The sequence below is a fragment of the Schistosoma haematobium genome, chromosome ZW (genome assembly GCF_000699445.3).
Source record: "Schistosoma haematobium chromosome ZW, whole genome shotgun sequence".
NCBI classification, from domain to species: domain Eukaryota; kingdom Metazoa; phylum Platyhelminthes; class Trematoda; order Strigeidida; family Schistosomatidae; genus Schistosoma; species Schistosoma haematobium.
Window position 1 is genome coordinate 76504914 of NC_067195.1, and position 18285 is coordinate 76523198.

The 18285-nt window shown below is 35.4% G+C and overlaps 1 protein-coding gene across 1 annotated transcript; it reads left to right on the top strand.

Moving 5' to 3' along the window:
• Positions 1-3929: 3929 nt before the first annotated feature.
• MBOAT7 (Lysophospholipid acyltransferase 7) lies at positions 3930-16373 on the top strand. Its single transcript, XM_051212337.1, has 6 exons — positions 3930-6553; positions 6592-6718; positions 6755-6932; positions 7754-7905; positions 8651-8856; positions 11997-16373. The coding sequence occupies exons 1-6, from the start codon at positions 6348-6350 to the stop codon at positions 12481-12483; spliced, it is 1356 nt and encodes a 451-aa protein (XP_051072513.1). The 5' UTR covers positions 3930-6347; the 3' UTR covers positions 12484-16373.
• Positions 16374-18285: the final 1912 nt, after the last annotated feature.

An 18285-nucleotide genomic window follows, 5' to 3' on the forward strand; every position in this document is an offset into this window, starting at 1 on the left:
CAAGTACTCTCCCCGTGAGTCTCGACAACTGGACTACATTTCGCAGTTTACTTCAGATGTTCAACACATCTCTAGAGCAAACAATGTAGTTGCAGACGCCTTATCTCGCATAACTTCTTTGAACAGTTTCCAAGGAATCGACCTTCCTAAACTCGCCGAGCTTCAAAAAGAAGACAGTGATCTTCAGCACGAGTGATCGTCCACAACACTTAAACTACGCATCAAACAGATGGGAACAGTTAAAGAAACCTTACTTTGTGACACATCTACAGGTAGGGATCGCCCAATCGTGCCGAAACATTATCGACGCAATGTCTTCAACACATTGCACAAAGTTTCGCATCCAGGTGTTCGTGCAACCATCAAGCTTATAGCAGAATGGTTTTGCTGGCCTGGAATGAATAAAGACGTGAGGGAGTGGGCACGCTCCTGTGTAAGCTGCCAAAAATCTAAGGTTATTAGACACAATAAATGTCCCTTAGGCTCGTTTAAAACTCCCGATGCTCGTTTCGACCATTTTCATTTGGATTTGGTAGGACCTTTACCAGATTCAAATGGATACTCTTATCTCTTAACCTGCGTTGACCGTTTCACTCGATGGCCAGAAGCAGTACCTATTAAGGACATCACTGCTGAAACAGTGGCCCGCACCTTCGTCGAACGATGGGTAGCAAACTTCGGTTGCCCTTCAACCATCACTACAGACCGCGGACGTCAGTTTGAATCTGATCTTTTCCGTCGTCTGACCACACTTTTAGGAATCACTCGCTTCCGAACGACCGCCTACCATCCACAAGCAAACGGGTTGGTAGAACGTTTTCACCGACAACTGAAAGCTTCGCTATCAGCAGCAAACGTTTCACAGTGGACCGACGCTCTTCCACTCGTCTTACTAGGTATCCGCAATGCAGTGAAAGCTGACATTGGATACACTGCGTCTCAACTCGTTTATGGAACGACACTTCGACTTCCAGGAGAATTCGTGGGTCCTTCATCCTCTTCAATGAACATGGATCTAACCTCCTACACGAACAGGCTTACAAACGCAATGCGTTCAGTTAAACCTGCTTTCACTCGACCTCAATCAACTGATGTTTTCGTTCAACCTGACTTACGATATAGTACACACGTTTTCGTTCGTCGAGACTCGCATCGACGACCATTCGAATCAGCATACGAAGGACCCTTCAAAGTTCTTCAACGTGAATCTAAGTACTATATAGTCGATAAGAACGGAACCAACGATAGCATCAGCATCGATCGCTTAAAAGCAGCGTATTTAGAAGGAAATCCTATCCACGTGGATTTTCCTTCGGTACAATCGAACGACACGACTCCGACACTTATAATACCTCATCCGACAACCAACACACACGAAGATACTTCGACAGTATCCGAAAATAAACTTAAAACGACGCGTTCTGGAAGAAGGGTGAGATTTCCAGAACATTTAAACGACTATTGCACGTAAGGCACTTCTCGACATTGTATATTATTTTTTTTAAAAAAAAACAATTTTAATATGCTTATATATTTTTATTTCTATTTAAAAAAACAAAACAAAAAAACAATTTTTTTAACGCTATTACGTGTTCATGAGTTTATTTTCCATTTTTTTCTCTGACATTGTGCTTTTACACACATACGAGTGTATTTCGACATGCACTTACATTTTCTTTTTTCTTTTCCAGGACGGCTGGAAAAGAACGATGACGTTTATGAGGATCCGAAATTTTCATTGTACATTTTCTTTTTTACTATGTTGTACCTCCGTCCCATATAGTAAGGAAAGACGACCAGACGCTGCTAAATTTAGTAAGCTATCAGAAGAGTGTTTACCAACGACAAACTCGTTGGGTTTAAACTTCTGGCTGGCCACGTCTTAGGGTCGTCACTGCCCCACTAGGGGGAGTGATCTGTAGCGGTAAATAAATCCCCAAAATAAATAGCACTAAGTTTTCGACATTGGATGCTGACCATATGTTTTAGTGGACTCATCTAGCTGAAGGCGCTCGGTCAGGCATCCGCACCAGATCACGTGTGGTAACGCCGTGCTCAACATCAACCGCAATCGCTGGCCAGATTAGATCAGAGAATTCCGATATATTGGTCGTCGCCAAATATACTCTTCCGATCTCCTCGACTCTGTCTTTTGATTTCTCTTGGTGGGAACGAAATACATAAGAAGGTGTTACTGGTAGAAGCGTTGTCAAACACTGAATACCTGTGACATCATCAGCAGTAACAACGAACTCAGCGAATTCACCAGCGAAAACAGATAGCTCAGATGGTGTGCAGTCTGGAGTCACGTAGATATTGGTAACATAAACATATTTGTATTCATTCAGATGTTTTGGACGACATCTTAGAGTAAGACAGTCGATAAAGTCATTCGGAAACTTAAAACACACAAGCGAAGATCGACACCAGTTTACGTTTACAAACGTTTGTGGCTACGTATGTAGCTACACCACCACCACACCTCTTTTTATTGTTTGATCGATCCTGACGATAAATTTCGAAATCACGTACTAATACTAGGCAGTCGTCTTGTAAATCATTTAACCAAGACTCTTGAATAGTGATGACACCACAATTACGATACATATTTTGACTTAGTAGGAATTGCAGATAGTCGATTTGGTTGATTAGTGGTCGGCAGTTAGGATTTAGAAGCTCGGGAATCGACATACGATTAATGTTCATTCACTTTAACGCATATTGCCAACCACCACGAAGTCTTTTATAGTACTTTTTTGTAATTTGTGCTGCGAAAGATCGTAGGCTTTTCATAAAAGCGCCTGGATAGGTTATGCGATTAATGGACATAATGATAAGTTAAAACAAATGAAAAGACAGATAACTTGTTGAAATAATTAGATGTCAGGAACAGGTAGCCCATATATTCAAACAGGCCGCCGTATATATTGCTGTTACAATCGGCAAGGGTCGATGACTACGGGTCAAGGGTGACGGTTATATGATGAGGTCTTCGCTACAGGATGATAAACGGCGAGAAAGCACTTAAGAAACCAAAAGTGTCACTGTGTACTTATGTCAATGATACCGGTGAAAAATGCTGTCACTGTTGGGATAGAGGCGGTAATGTTGTTTCTAGTTTGCAGGAGATTTGCTCAACATCGTAATTTGATGATTCTTGCGAATGGTTGTGTCATCAGAACACCAATCGAACTGGACAGCATTTAAATAGTCGAGTATTTGAAAAGCCGGTTGATGTACCAAAATCATCTGGTAGATGACAGCTGCGAAAAAACAATACTCCGTAGGATACGGAGAGTACGAAGCCGAAGCAGAATAATTATAGTAGTTTGAATGTATCATAATGTCACGACGAGACAACACCGTCCTTATATGTATTGATAGCTGCTATGAACTTTCCTTTGGGTAATTTTAGTTTGACCGTTGGATGAGTGAGTACAAAAATGTATGAAGACTATGGTGCAGTTCGTGCAGAATTCTGGAGACCATTTAGACATTCGCCAAACCCGTATTGCATGTAAATAAATCGAAAACAGAACTACGGTGACTTAAGTGTAGTCAGAAAGTCGAGTCGTGGTATACTGTGTGAGATAGCAGCAAATGCAAAGCGTATGGTAAACATCAGCAAAAACGGTGATTATCAGTGTGGCAAAGGCTTAGAGACTGTAAGAAACGCAACCATTAGTAAGAGGCTGATGCTGGGACTCAGTGACATCTAACTGGTCCTACCCTTCTGATGTGGTGTGTAATTATTCCAAGTTCATTACATTAAATCCGACAAGTAAACTGAAACCACTAATGATGAACAGTTGTTTAACACATTATGGTGAGGTTAACTCACAAAACGGTTATGAAATTGTTTGTGTTTCACGATTCTTGGAGTTGTTATAATGCATTAAATCAAGAGTGCATTGTTAATTTGTGAATTCGTCTGATTTATTTCAAAGGCGGTAATTCAGTCGTCCGTGGTGTCATGCAGGTTTTAACATTTTCTTTTCGTTTCTTTTGTCTTTTTTTACTTTTTCCTCCCTCATAACACCATTACTAAGCAAAAGGAGAACATGAATAGAGCAACGACCTGGGGGAGGTTTTTTGTATTCTCAATTTTTGGAAGCTGGTGTTACAAACTAGATGTTTTTCAGTGACCATAGGAAGTCTTGTAAATTATCATTAATTATGAGACTAGTTGAGTAGTACAAAAGTAAGTTTGAGGGACTATTTCATCTACAGTACACCATTTTTACATCGTCCGCTAAACAACATTGGAGATCTGTTGTCGACCCAAATATTCTTCCACCGTTAGTGAATAGCGACCACGCTGTTTTGTCATTCGCGTTTAGAACTAGGGACATGTTATACGATAAGGTTACAACTCTCCCAAATGTATGGAAAACTAACATCAGCCATTCAGGAATGCTCTGCTAAGACGGGTTGGTTTGTAGATATTAGCTTATCAGTTGAAGAAGTATGGTCTGTATTTAAAGGTAAGTTTAGTCTAGTTACGTCCTCGTTCATACCGTGCCTAGTGCCACGAAGACTAAATAACAGTCCACCATGGATAACTAAACCAGTCAGGAAACTTCTTAGGGAAAGGAAGAAGCACTGGAATTTGTTCATCTCTACTGGCTTAGAACAATACAGATCCAGTTATTGTAAGATTAGGAATACGTGTAAAGCCTTAATAAGTAAGACTAGACTGTCATACGAAAAACAATTGGTTAGGGATTCTAGATATATAGTCCGAAACGGTTATTCTCGTATATAAAAAGGCGAACTCAAAGAAGCGATGGGATTTCATCACTTTTGATACAAGAAAATCCGTTAATCTTGGCAGAAAATGATGCCGAAAAGGCTGAAGCTTTATCGGAATATTTTAGTAAAGTATTTTCTGTCGGTAATGAGGAACAACCAACGATTCATCGTGAACGTGACGGCTCGCTGATGGATCCTGTAGTCATTAAGAAAGGTACTGTTTTAAGGCTACTTTAGCATCTCAAACCTGATAAGTCCAGTGGTCATGATGATATTCATCCTAGGATTATGAAAGCCATATCAGATGAAATTGCTGAACCATTAACGATACTATTTGACATGTCTCTAAGACAGTCCAGACTGCCTAGAGACTGGAAAGACGCTATAATAAGTCCGGTGTATAATGCTGAGAGTAGGGATTTAGTTAGTAACTATAGACCTGTTTGCTTAACTAGTGCAGTTGTAAAACTGATAGAGAAAATCATTCGGATATCCGTTCTAAACTATGTTGAAGGGCATAATCTTTTCTCTAGGGCACAACATGGTTTTCGGAAAAGCCTATCTTGCTTGACAAATCTCATTGCAAAAGAAGGTTGGGCTGCTGCAGAGACGACAAAGAGGCAACGACGAGTGTCTCTATCTTTCCGAGTCCTTACTGTTCCGTTTAGTCGAACAGCGCACAGATGATTGTCTACTGGGATCCAGTCTAAGAGAGCTAGTTCTGCCCTAGGACTCAATGCCATACCTACGCCGGCGAGGCCACGAGAAGCAGCATCAGGGCTTCCAGATACACGAAGTGTGAATCGAGTTGATTCTTTATTTTGACATGGTGATGTCAAATGAATGACGCTACTCGGATCCTGTATGCGCGTTTTGGAGACGCAGCACACATCGATGGCTCGAGATTCTAAAGTCCTATCTAAGAAAGTCCGTTGTCCTATTTGGCACAGTGTTTGGACGTTAAAAGCTCCTACGTGTAGTTTAAAGCGTGGTTTCAGGAGGCCAGGAATAACGTTCCGCCCACTCGAATCGTTTGCCCTAGCGGTGCGAGGTGATAAAGGGACGTGAGAAGGATTAGTCGTGGAGATAAGAGAGGTATTGGGGGGTGTAGGAAGGATTTGAATGTGACTAACTTGGTCTCGTGTGCTGTTACGCGTATGAGGGCTGATGTTCCTTCCCGGCTGCCCACAACATGGAAGGAGGATCATTGACTAGTATTGCAATTAACAATGTCACATAAAAAAAATTTGATTTTAACATTTTCTGCTTTCCATCCATACAATGTTTTTTAAAGATTCTCTATATTGTATTACTTCTCTTATGTTCAAAGTCTTGGTACTTAGTGAAGGTAGATCCTATTTTTACAGGACTGACATCAAATGCAATCAGTAGCTACCTTACTTTCTCTATCGCTGTCTTTAGTATCCTGTGTGTAAATTATTAATGCAGTGTAAAGTTGCTTGTCCCACATTAAACAAAAGTTATTTTAATTAATCATTTGTTTTTATCCCTTTTCATTTCATTATTTTTTTTTTCAGTTACCTTCAATACATTTCGATTTGTCAATGTTCATAAATCGCTCTAGTAAATAAACCATGACACAAGACGATATGATATATACAATAATACTTATATTGTCCCTGGTTACTGGGCCATTAGTCCAAAAATGTGGGAAATATCGACCTTGGTTCGCGGCTGTTGTAGGGTTTCTTATGTTTTTCTGTTTTGCGGGACAAGCTGTATGGCATTCACTCCTGACATCGTCTGTATTCACATTGGCCTTTATTCTTTTTCCTGCAAGGTAGGCCGTTTAATCTTGATAATAATTATTATCTTAAGATTTTTGCATTACGTAGCTGTTGCATGGTGCTTTGGTTATTTGGGATTTTTTCGAACTTGTCACTATTTCGGATTCTCTCAGGTTACTCCTGTCGCAAATATTGTGCAGCTTTTATTGACCTTACGTGTACGTATTTTCATGTGTTTATTGATTTATAATCAGTTAATAGGTGCATCATTTGAAATAAGTGATAGTTGGCGAATAAACGATCAATTACAAAATTCTGATTTGCACCCACAGGATAAAAGCAAACTTGAACTTCTAAAAAAATATAAATGTATCGAGCCTTCTCCACTGATGATTATGTTGTATGCCTATTGCTATATTGGTTTGTTTACAGGTAAGAAGTTTTATTTGTGCTTAATTAAATTTAGCATAAATATGATAAAACGTGTTTCTCGGTTTTTCAGTTCTAATGTTCATATGCACGCTTCTGCTAAGCCAACCACTTTTATATATTGTTAGTGTAGAACTTAGTATTTTAGGAACTTTACTATTGACCACTGGATCACCGGTTTATTAATTACTGACGTTCAATCTAGGCGTATGCTCAATATTTCTAGCTCTTGTACAAGAAGTATTTAATGCAATTTTCAACCGGACAGTGACTCGAAAACGTTTAGATACAGTCGAATTTCCACCAAAGACGAGCCGCTGTATAAGTATTTAATGCACAAGCTTGGATGTATTGTGATATTGTAATCTACCAACTATTAAGCACCTAATTTCTTGAGATTCTTCCAAGTTGAGGTATTAATGACCAAATGAAACTAATGGACGTCGATGAATTGACTCAAACAGATGCCGTGTGTTAATAATACCGGTTATCTTGAACTAATGGAACATATCCTATAGATTCAAGTTCGAAAGTTGTGGATACGGAAAGTGAGTATAAAATTAGTACCGAATTTACCAGTATGATGTTGTATTTCGTCGAATTAATGAAGCGATCTCAGTTGAACCACCACTAGAAATCTGGAAGCACTAAACAGTCACTTCGTCCCAGTGCGAGACTCCTCAGTAGTACGTGTTTACGACCGCGTATGCGGGAATCAAACCGAATATCCTCGGTCTCGCACTGCAATATCTTAGGAAATTTTAGCATATATGTTTGTATTATTTCCAAGAAACACTTTACGAAACTCGTTATATTTGTTTTAGGTCCATATTACAATCTGAAAACGTTTGAAGACTTTTGCAATCGGGATTCTGAAACCGTAATAACTGCAGAAGAACCTCTTCTTCAACACCTTCAAGAAGCACCTCCATTCGGTGTAGCTTATTTAATACTTTCTCACTTTTATACTGTTGATGTAAGTGTTTAGTGTTACGATATACGATCGCCGATTATATTTGCTATCTCACTGATAAGGTTTTACATAATAATGACATAAACATCTTATTCGCCATAAAGTGGTGCAACTCTGTGACTAAACAAAGGTTCATGAGGCATGGTTTAGGCCGTATTTTTTGTTTATGATTTGATGATATTATTTGGCTATCCAAACTCTGAAATAGATAGTGCGAAGTTTGACATATCAGTCCAGTAGTCGAGAATCGATTTATCTCACTACTAATCCACGGCTCCATCCATTAGAGGACAAGAAGTATCTAGTAAGTTGAGGTGTGTGTGTGTTTAGTGCACTTCTCTCATTTACATACCTACAGCTTCTTCAAAGCTTATCTACATTAGCTTATGGTTTAACAATAAGCCTCCCTGTAGTTAAACCTGTTCACTACTTCATGCTATTTGAAACGTCATACTTGTTGGATTTTATAAAAATGTAAAATTTGCCGACCAAATAAAAGACAAATCTTAACTCTAGGTGTTAGGGAATTAACTGCGAACGTGTTTTAATTATCTATGTATACAAAGGTAATGCGTTAACTTTATCCTGTCTAAAAACACTCAATATTCCTTATAGTGTATAAATCATATCCATAATTATACCACTCAAAGCTTTATATTTTATCGTTTTATATATTCAGTAGGGATACTGTCTGACATGTCTGTATAACTTTTTTAATCCTAACCCATTTTTACACCATTATTTTCAGTATGTACGCACTGCAGAATTCTATGATCGACATTTCCTGTATCGATTTTTTTATATGATGGTTATTTTCTTTACCTTCCGAATGCGAATTTATTTTGCTTGGAAAATGTCTGAGTGCGTGTGTATATCCGCTCGTTTAGGTGCATATCCTAAATTATCTGAACCTGAAAAAGGTGAAGGACCAACTAATCTACATGCATTAGATTTGTAAGTTAATGGGGGATTTTTTTGCTTTCTTTATTGGAATTTACACAAAATACATGTTTCATTTATATTCGTTATAAATTGACTTCACATAGGGTAACATTAAAAACTAGAGACTATTGATCAACTGCTTTACCCTAGTTTAGGATTGCTCAGTAGTGTACATCTACGAGCCCACCAGGTGCGTCTGATAATCTTTGTTCGTCAATGATCATTAAAAAACTATCATGTTTCTGCCCGTTTTCACGATGTGTGTTTTGCAATTAAATGATCATGTTGATATTACTTAAACTAACCACTTAAGTAGATTTTAGACTTCAACAATAAATATATTTTTTGTCATATCTCAATGAGTAGAAAAATTGTATTTCTGACGTTTCGTGGCTTAATGTAGGCCACTTCTTCAAAGTAAATAACCGAAATAAATTACTACAAGTATAAATAGTACAAAGAAAACAATGCAGAATATTTCTATTACAATTAAACTCATAATAGGTCTGAATATGTCGAAGTCAATTTATTCTTAGTCAAGGTGAATTTGTATGGCATATCACCATTAATTTGTACGTCAGGATTTGGGTATGAAAAATGTATACATTTGTAATATGAAGTGGTGAGGTTGAGATTGTGTGGAAAATAAATAAGATCAAATGTAATTGTTTGGACAAATAGTTCAGGTTGGATCAATATTCAGGCCTTTCCTATTAAGGACGGAGGGATTTAGCATTATGTGAAACGCTTTAGCTACTCGCCTCTCTTTATATTTGGGAAAACCTGGGTTATTTTGATATTTGTAATGTCAACTTGGTGATTATTGGAAATATTATGTACTGCTATTGATGATTTAACCCGTAAAGTTCACAGTTCTACAGGATTATTAAGCCTTTCTATGTAACTTGAGTATCCCTTGGCACGAGTCGAGATCTCAGGGGAACTCTTCAATGTAGAACGCCTCGCAATCGGCACAACCTAATCTGTAGACAATTTTGTGTGGAGGTGAACGGAATTTTTTCTTTAACTCAAATAAAGCGTTTCTTAGAATGTTAGTTGTCTAATAGAAAGCTTTAATTCTGTATGTTTTTGATATCCGTTGTAATTATTCCGTCATACTTTGGCGGTAAGGTAAAACCACAGTACCAATCCAAGATCCTTCATCAGGATTGATTTTTACAGAAGGATAGTTTTGTTTTAATATGTTTTTAGGAATATTTTTAGAAAAGTTAATCGTAAGATGTTTATTATATTCTCTTTTTCTCTCAGCTTGTCTTCTAAGGTAATGATCTTGGTCGCTCTTCTGAAAAGATTTAGGGCTAGGGGAATTTTCTCACTGGATGAGTGCGCACAGTTAACATCAATATACCGATTTGAATTTGTTGGTTTTCGGTATATAGCTAGATTTAGACTACCATTGGAATTCCTTTTAACTAGACAGTCTGAGAATAGTAGTTCATTATATTCGTCTTCCTTTTCGAAAGTGAATTTGATATGTTTTGAGAGCGTGTTTATGTGTTTGGAGAAATTTCTGAGAAGATTATTTTTAATAATGACAAATGTGTCATCTTTATATTTGAGCCACGTGCATGGGTTGATAGTGCTGGCAAAAATAAGCGACTCACTGTGGGACAAATAAATTTGTAACAATCAGAGATACTGAAGATCCCATTGCTTTAGTTCTTTCAGAAGTGCACTTGTCTCTGATGCAACTTTATTTTTAAACACTTGAACATTTTTCGAATCGATCTTTAAATATAGTCCCGTTGATAAACGATTAGTAGCTTTTTCTTCATAGTCGTTTTTGTTCATGACCACTGATGTATTACCTTAGTCAGTTTCAGTAATGACAATCGTTTCATTTCAACTAACCTTGTAACCTGTTTTGAAGCACTCCCGGTTGAATGCACTGGATGTTCGTCTACCGACCTTAATATGACGTTTTAACTGTGTTTGTATTGTGTAATGAACATTATTCGTATACACAATTGTGCTTCCACACATTTTTATAGTAAACCTTGGTCAACCGATCAGAAAGATTGCGTTATCACACTAAAGTGCCTCTATTTCAGTATCGTATTAATCGTACCAATATCGTCTGAGATTACCGAAATGAATCTTCACAATGAGTAAGACATAGTGTTCGTTCTGTTCTCTTACCATCTTATCTTGTTATATCCACTGGGAACGTCTAGTTGATTTACAATTAAAATGAGTGAACAATCATTCGGATAGTCACAATGTTATTGTTCACCCCCCAAATGCCCTGGTACGGCCGATAGTGGAGAGAGTCCGTTCTCCCTCTCGAAATGCTCCCACATGGCCACGCGTATATAGCCTATACCAGAGAAGTCCTACTCACTGCCTTCTCGTTGCATTACTGTTGTTTACGAAATTGAGAGGACGAAAATCGAATGTCTGGCGCTTTAACCGTGTTGGTGGACATGGAGAACCCACCCACGGGAGTTGGAAAACCCTGATTCCAAACCAATGGTGCACAAGGGCTCCAGTATCCTGAAGGAAAAAATGGCGTATGAACCGATCGTTGCTCACCGGCTACCATGGGATTGCATCTCCTTACGGTACTCCACTGCCTTGTGGATCAGCCCTTCAGGTCGAAGGTTCCGGGTGTGGCCCCCTAAGAAAACCACCTGCTTCGGTTTGGGCACCTTGGCAGTATCACAGCCTTCACAAATAGAATGATTTATGTGGCGCATATGTATTTGGTGCCCCCTTGTATCAGTATTTGTGTGTTCAAATAAATAAATAAACCCTCTCTCCTAGAAATGAATCTATGAGACAAAAGTGAGCATAATTAAAAATCACCCAGTTCATAACTAATTGGTCTTAAAAAGTTTTCAGTGATTATTGAACATTGAATTCAGGACTTCGGCAATCCATTATTCTGTTGTTTACTACAACAGTTTCGTTTTTGTAAGAGTTAGTGTTCGTATTTCCAGTCTTCCTCTGGTATTAAATTCTCGGTTTTAGAATTTCATTGTAAGCGTTTTACCTGTCAACACTGGTCACACCTCAGTAACTGAATCATTCAAACTTAACGATTTTACATTGATAAACATTTGTTTGAATTCAAAAGAACAATTTAAACTATTGTTTATTTAATTTTATTATATTGCGAATTGTCACATTAGATACATGGAACAACAGGCAGCCAATGATGTGAAATTAAACAGCGTTATAAACCAGTCCAATCATCTTCATCGTCATCAAACTTCTGACCCTGTCAATTCTGTTATTCATTCCACACTAAAAAATAAACCGAATTTTGAAATGAAGTCAGAGACAAATGTAATATATAATTATAATACAATATCCAACTTAAGTATATGGGGATGTGAATTCGCTCCTACAGTACGTGAATCGATGAAATCGTGGAATTGTTCGGTGCAATTTTGGTTGGCCAATTATTTTTATAGACGTTGCAAAGCTTCACGAAATATACGGCAAGTGATTCATTTGGGCGATTCATTCTATTTTTTAATCCCTTATCAATTAAGGAACTCAATCGATGCCCGAGTATTTTGTATTAGTAATTTGTTTGGAATTTTCTTCTTAATGAATTCATTATGCTTTGCGAATAAGTCATATGTTCTATTAAGGCTTAATAGTACTGTTTAATCACACGAACCAAAATAATTGATGGGGTGTCTAGACCTGTTAGGGATTGATAATTTCTACCATTTATATAAAGCTTTTTGGTTGTGGTCCAAAATTATTATTCAACAATCTAACGATTTGGACACCATTTAGTCTTGTTTTTTTTTTGATATATAATGCCTGTGTCAATTATTCTTTTCATTCATTCTTTTTATTATGTAAATTTCTACAGGACATTATGGACAATGATGGTTAGTGCCTATTGGCATGGTTTACATGCAGGTTATTATTTATCCTTTCTGGTCATCCCACTTGCATTAGTTGGTGAGACAAGTCTAAAAAATTTAATGAATTTATGCGCAAATAGTCTACCAACTGGTAGTGTATCATTTATTTCATGGTTATTAAAAATGCGTGTCTTTGAATATTGTTGTATGGGGTTTTTATTATTAGACTGGGAGACTACCATTGCTTATTGGTCCAGTATTTATTTTTGTATTCATATAGTTTTAATTGGATTGATTATTTTCGACTATTTTCTACGACTTATATTACCAGCTAAAGCATTTAAAATTGTATCTTCATTAGATTCATCTACTGTTTCATCATTATCATCTGATATGTTTGTTGTTAATAATGACACAGTTGGTGATCGATCATCAACGCTTCATTCTCATCATCGTCCTAATTATAAATCAAAAATGTAAATTATTGCATCTACATATATTACATAAAAATCTTTAACTATAATTTGATAATTATTGAACAATGAAAACAGCATTTTGTGTTTCCCCCTCTTTTTTTTTTGAAAAAAAAAATTGATTTCATTATTTTCATTTAACAATGTTTATTTTATCCTCTTCATAGATAGAGTTAGTCATTTTTTCCACTCTCTAAGTGTTATCTTGATATTTTTATTTAGATGTTATCACTTTAGTTGTTCTCTGTTTCGTATTGTCAATTCATTTCATTCTGATATTATCATTATTATTATTGGGATTTTACCGCTCTCTTATCTGATGTTCACGAATATATACATATATGTCCATCATGGAAAGCACTGCGGAATTGTGGCTTTGTATTTTATAAAACAACAATAATATCAGTATCAGAAAGGATAATTATGTGTTGAATTATTCTTATCAGTTACCTTTTTTCTTCTTTTCTTGTAGTATTTTCTTTTATAAACTTTCCTTTCTTCAAAATACATTAATTTGATACTTACTAATTTCAAAGAGACGTATTCTCAAATGAACAAATATGTTTCCTACTAACAATTTAATTTGTATTATTATGTTCAGCAATTATATACGCATACAGTTTTTTTCTGATTATCTCTTCTGATATAATAAGAGTTGTTTCAAATTATATGAAGTAGAAAAAAAGAACGAGAAAACTTTGAAAGAAAAGCTTTTTTTTACTTTAAATTTATTTTCCTCTTTTTTAAAATTACAAACTTTCAAATGGATACTTATGAATAACCTTATGAAATTATCTATACAACATATGTATTATCTGTTCCCTCAAAGATAAATATCTAACAACAATTTAGTAAAGTTAGTGGATTTATTTACTTTGTTCTTTATCAGAAAATTAATACCATAAGTGTCTTTTTTAATGTAAGGGGTAAGGAGAGAATTTATACATTTATTCATGGTTATTTACTTATCGTACAAGAAATGCTTCGTGTAGAAAAACATTAACAAGTTATATCGTACAAATTGGAGTGATAATGTTGATAAAAATTAGAAAACAGTGACGGAAAAAAGTGTAGGATGATCTGGTCAAAATTTGTAGAGCAACGATCCATTTGAATTACTCCATCGGACATTTGAAGCGTCTTCTATGATTTTTATCTCATTGAAACCAGCCTTCTCAATTTTACAGGTTTTAATATCGTGCCACTGATTCCGTAAATTTGCAGATGCAATTAAGAAAAGAGGACGGTAAGTTGTGCTCCGATAATAACAACTGTGATTTTGTTTTTCGTTAGAAAGTAGGTTATGTTCATGGGAAATATGCAGAAGACAACCACTTTTATCCCACTTGTAATCGAAGAATTCTAATTGGCTACCCAAACTATTACTAATGCGTAGAACCCAGAACGTCCATCTAGATTTTCAGCTACTAATACGTCTGTCGCAGGAGTTTGACAGAAGCTACATATTTAGTGGTAGTCTATGTTCCTCCTCCTAGTTTTGTCTTATCATTTGTGCGGAGATTCCTTTCCAATAGGAAGCAGTAAGTATAATCCGTTTGGTAGAGCCTTTAAGGATGGAGCTTCATGAGAGTGTGTCGATGTAGAAAGTTTAGCTCCATTTTCGGCCATATTTTTTGGGATTTTCACTTTAAATCAGTCTAAGCGTCCAAGATTTAAGAGCAGTATCTTGTCTTCTGAGATGGTCGGATTCAGTTTCTCATCGTTCACTAAACTAAATTTAGTTTAATTGGTTATTTTTTTAATCAAATGGCGCACAACTGTCATTTGAAAATCCATGTTTATCGTTCGGATTATCGGTTATTTCCTACGGTCTAGTCTTATGTCTTTCATAACCCTTCCAACTAGAAGTGTAATATGAGTTGCTTGTATCAATTGTGGTACTGTTTTATACTGTCTCTTGTTGTAGGATGTACGTGATTTTTTGACGGGTTTTCAGTTGTTCGCTAAAACAATACATTTGATTATCCAAATAATTAACAGTCACAATTTGAAACTGAAAGTTCAACAAAAAAGCCTTTCAGAAATTAATCATGATAGCTACTCACAATATGGGAATATTTCACGAATTCTTTAAACGTTAGTTGTTTTACATTCTAACTGTATGATTTGGTCAAATATCTAATGGATATAATTTACGTTATCAATATTGGTTGTCTCATCTGTAGTCTCATTACTTGATGGTAAGTCAAGAAAAAGATATCACTTTTACTGTTCGAATAAAACTCAATTACTTCCGATGTGTGTACAAAAGAACAACTAGGTTTTATACCATAATTTCTTTAATTCATATGATGTGGAAACTTATTTTATTGATCATGTTTGTTGTATCAGCTGCTGTTCATCATTACAATATAATCTTTAAATATAAACAGAAAACTGTACAGATACTTTACATGACATGTTAACAAGTTTCCCATTTTTCTGATTTTCTTTATTCCGGAAATATGATGTCAGATATGCATATATATATTGTTAAGTTGTATAGTTTTCGCTTTTTCTCAGTTGTATGTAAATATGTCGGCTGTTGTTTAAGAGAATTCGAATGATTTCATACTTACAATCCTAATGAATGAAATAATCTTCAAACCTGACTTCAAGTCACAATAATTTTACTGTTCAAACCAAAAAATAAGGAGTAACATCATTGCATTAAGTCAGTCAGTCAGTCGGGTCATTGCATTAAAGTCGTAGAGATACATTTTGATCATTCACTTATTTGAAGCAATAAGTTAAAGTTTCTAGAAAATTAACAACAAACTTTTACTATATTAGGCAACCATTTTAAAACGTGGCTATTCGAATACTTCACATTGTAACTGTAAGTGTAAGATGAGATATCTTGTACTGTAATTTAATAAACTGTTCTGAAGTTAACATGAATTTGTAATGATTTTACTGGTCGATGATCAACTTAATTTATGAAGCAATGTGATTGAAATTATTCATTAAACTGTTAATTTCTGTGTGCACGACAGATTTCCATATAACATGACGAGTAATGCACTTTAACAGGAGACCATATATTCTTTCTTAAGAAGTCTGTACTTATTTGAACGAATGCAACATCAAAACATTGGTTTTCTGTAATACAGGACGAACCATTGTTTTCTGTAGAGGCTGATAAAGTACTTAACGAATTTTAAATTCAGGATATCTATGTATATTCTATTCCTTTTAAAGAGTTTTCAACGACTGAAACCCTTCACTTAAAACTAATATATATATATATATATATATATATATATATATATATATATATATATATATATATATTCATCATTTACAAGTTGGCTTTAGGGAATCTATTCAAAGAACGGCTGCATCTATGGCCGTGATTTTAGCAAAACCATTTGCAAGAAATCAAATAATAGTTTGCATTGTAGATAGCAAAAAAAGATTGATGCAGAATAGTGTGAATTCATCTTATTTCGCTACGATCTCAGCTCCTTACAACCTGTAATATTTCAAAATCAAAGTTATAATGTATATAGACATACTTATAAATACGAAGGTGATTAGAAATGAATATGTGTATCATGATTTTGTGAAGATTCCAACAGGGATAATAAGATCATAAAATTTTTTGTTTCAGATAAATAAACAAATGAAAACTGCATTTACAAGAACTTATCCTTCAGTTAAACTAATTTTGTCCAAAATCCCATGTTCTTTAATACAATTATAGATTGGTAGGTATCCCTTTCATGTTACCACCAACTGCGCATGCAAATTCACATGTATCTGGCAAAGCAGTTACTGTAATACGTGCTACTTTTATTGATATAAGTAGTATATGACGCGAGTCAGGAATGTAATGTCTAGCATCATAAGATGGAGGAAGATCAAGAAAGCAAGAGTGGGAATAGAATGCAATTTGTATGGAAGTGCAAGGACAATGAAGTCTGAGGCATTTTGAGACAGTTAGTGGACATTTTTCAAATTAACGATTTAATATATGGTTCTCAGATTTTATTGAGATGCTCCGTGTTCTGTTCACTACAGTTACATTGATAAAACAGAAAGGAGGGCCTACGTCTAATTCAAAGAACATATTCCAAAAACTCTAAGGTCAAATGTATTAAAAGCACTCAGCAGAACCCTCTCGAGACATCTTGATACGGGACATTAAGTGTATACAGTGAAATCTTTCAAAGTGAATACTAAGCAACCTGATACTAATCTTCTGAAGCCACAGAGATAAAACGTCTAGAACCAAATCTGTGCGTCCAAAAAGAAACAGTAATCTTTCTTTTCCCTGGTAATATTACGTCATTTTTATTGAGTCATTGATTATTTCAGCACTTTTACAAGTTTTGATTGCGTGACTATCATTTTTCTTTAATTCATAATTTTCATCCGAATTGACTGATTCCAATTCATACCCTTCTTCATTACCATTTGTCTGTATTCAATTACTTCATTACACAATCATGTGATTGAGAACCTAACGAAATATAGAGTCATATTAATTCTGCATCAACCTATGTTTTTGTTCTCTTCAAGATAATAAGAGGAACCATGTGTATGAAGTTTGCATTATATTCGTTTGAAACGCCTAGTCTTTAAATAGATAGTATATTCAAAAGTTCTATTTAACTCACATTTGTGCTAGACTCTATATTGATAATGACTGATTAAAATGTTTATTAGTGCTTAAAACAGAGAGATAACGTCAAATTAGCTTGAATAGTTATATCACTCCAGTCTAATTATTTGTTAATTTCATGAGAATGCTTAATTAAATGTAACTGAATTATGCTAAATTTTCTTGGATCTACATACCTTTATTACTTTACACAACTGTTTCATATAGATAACAGTTCATCACTATATTTCCTGATAAATAATCACGAATGAAAATTTGTGAAAGCAATACTTTTTGTTTAGTTCATAACTAATTATTTCATTTACTCAATAAAACTGATAATAGTAAAGTCTAATAATTAGATTTATGTGATTAAATGTCTCAGCTTATGAACTATCACCAATATTTCGCAATCATGTTAACACAAACATACTTTCTTCCATCATTTCTAGACTTTTTAGCTGAAGATCATGTTTATTCTATTCATACCATGCTAGAAACAAATTTCCCCTCTCGA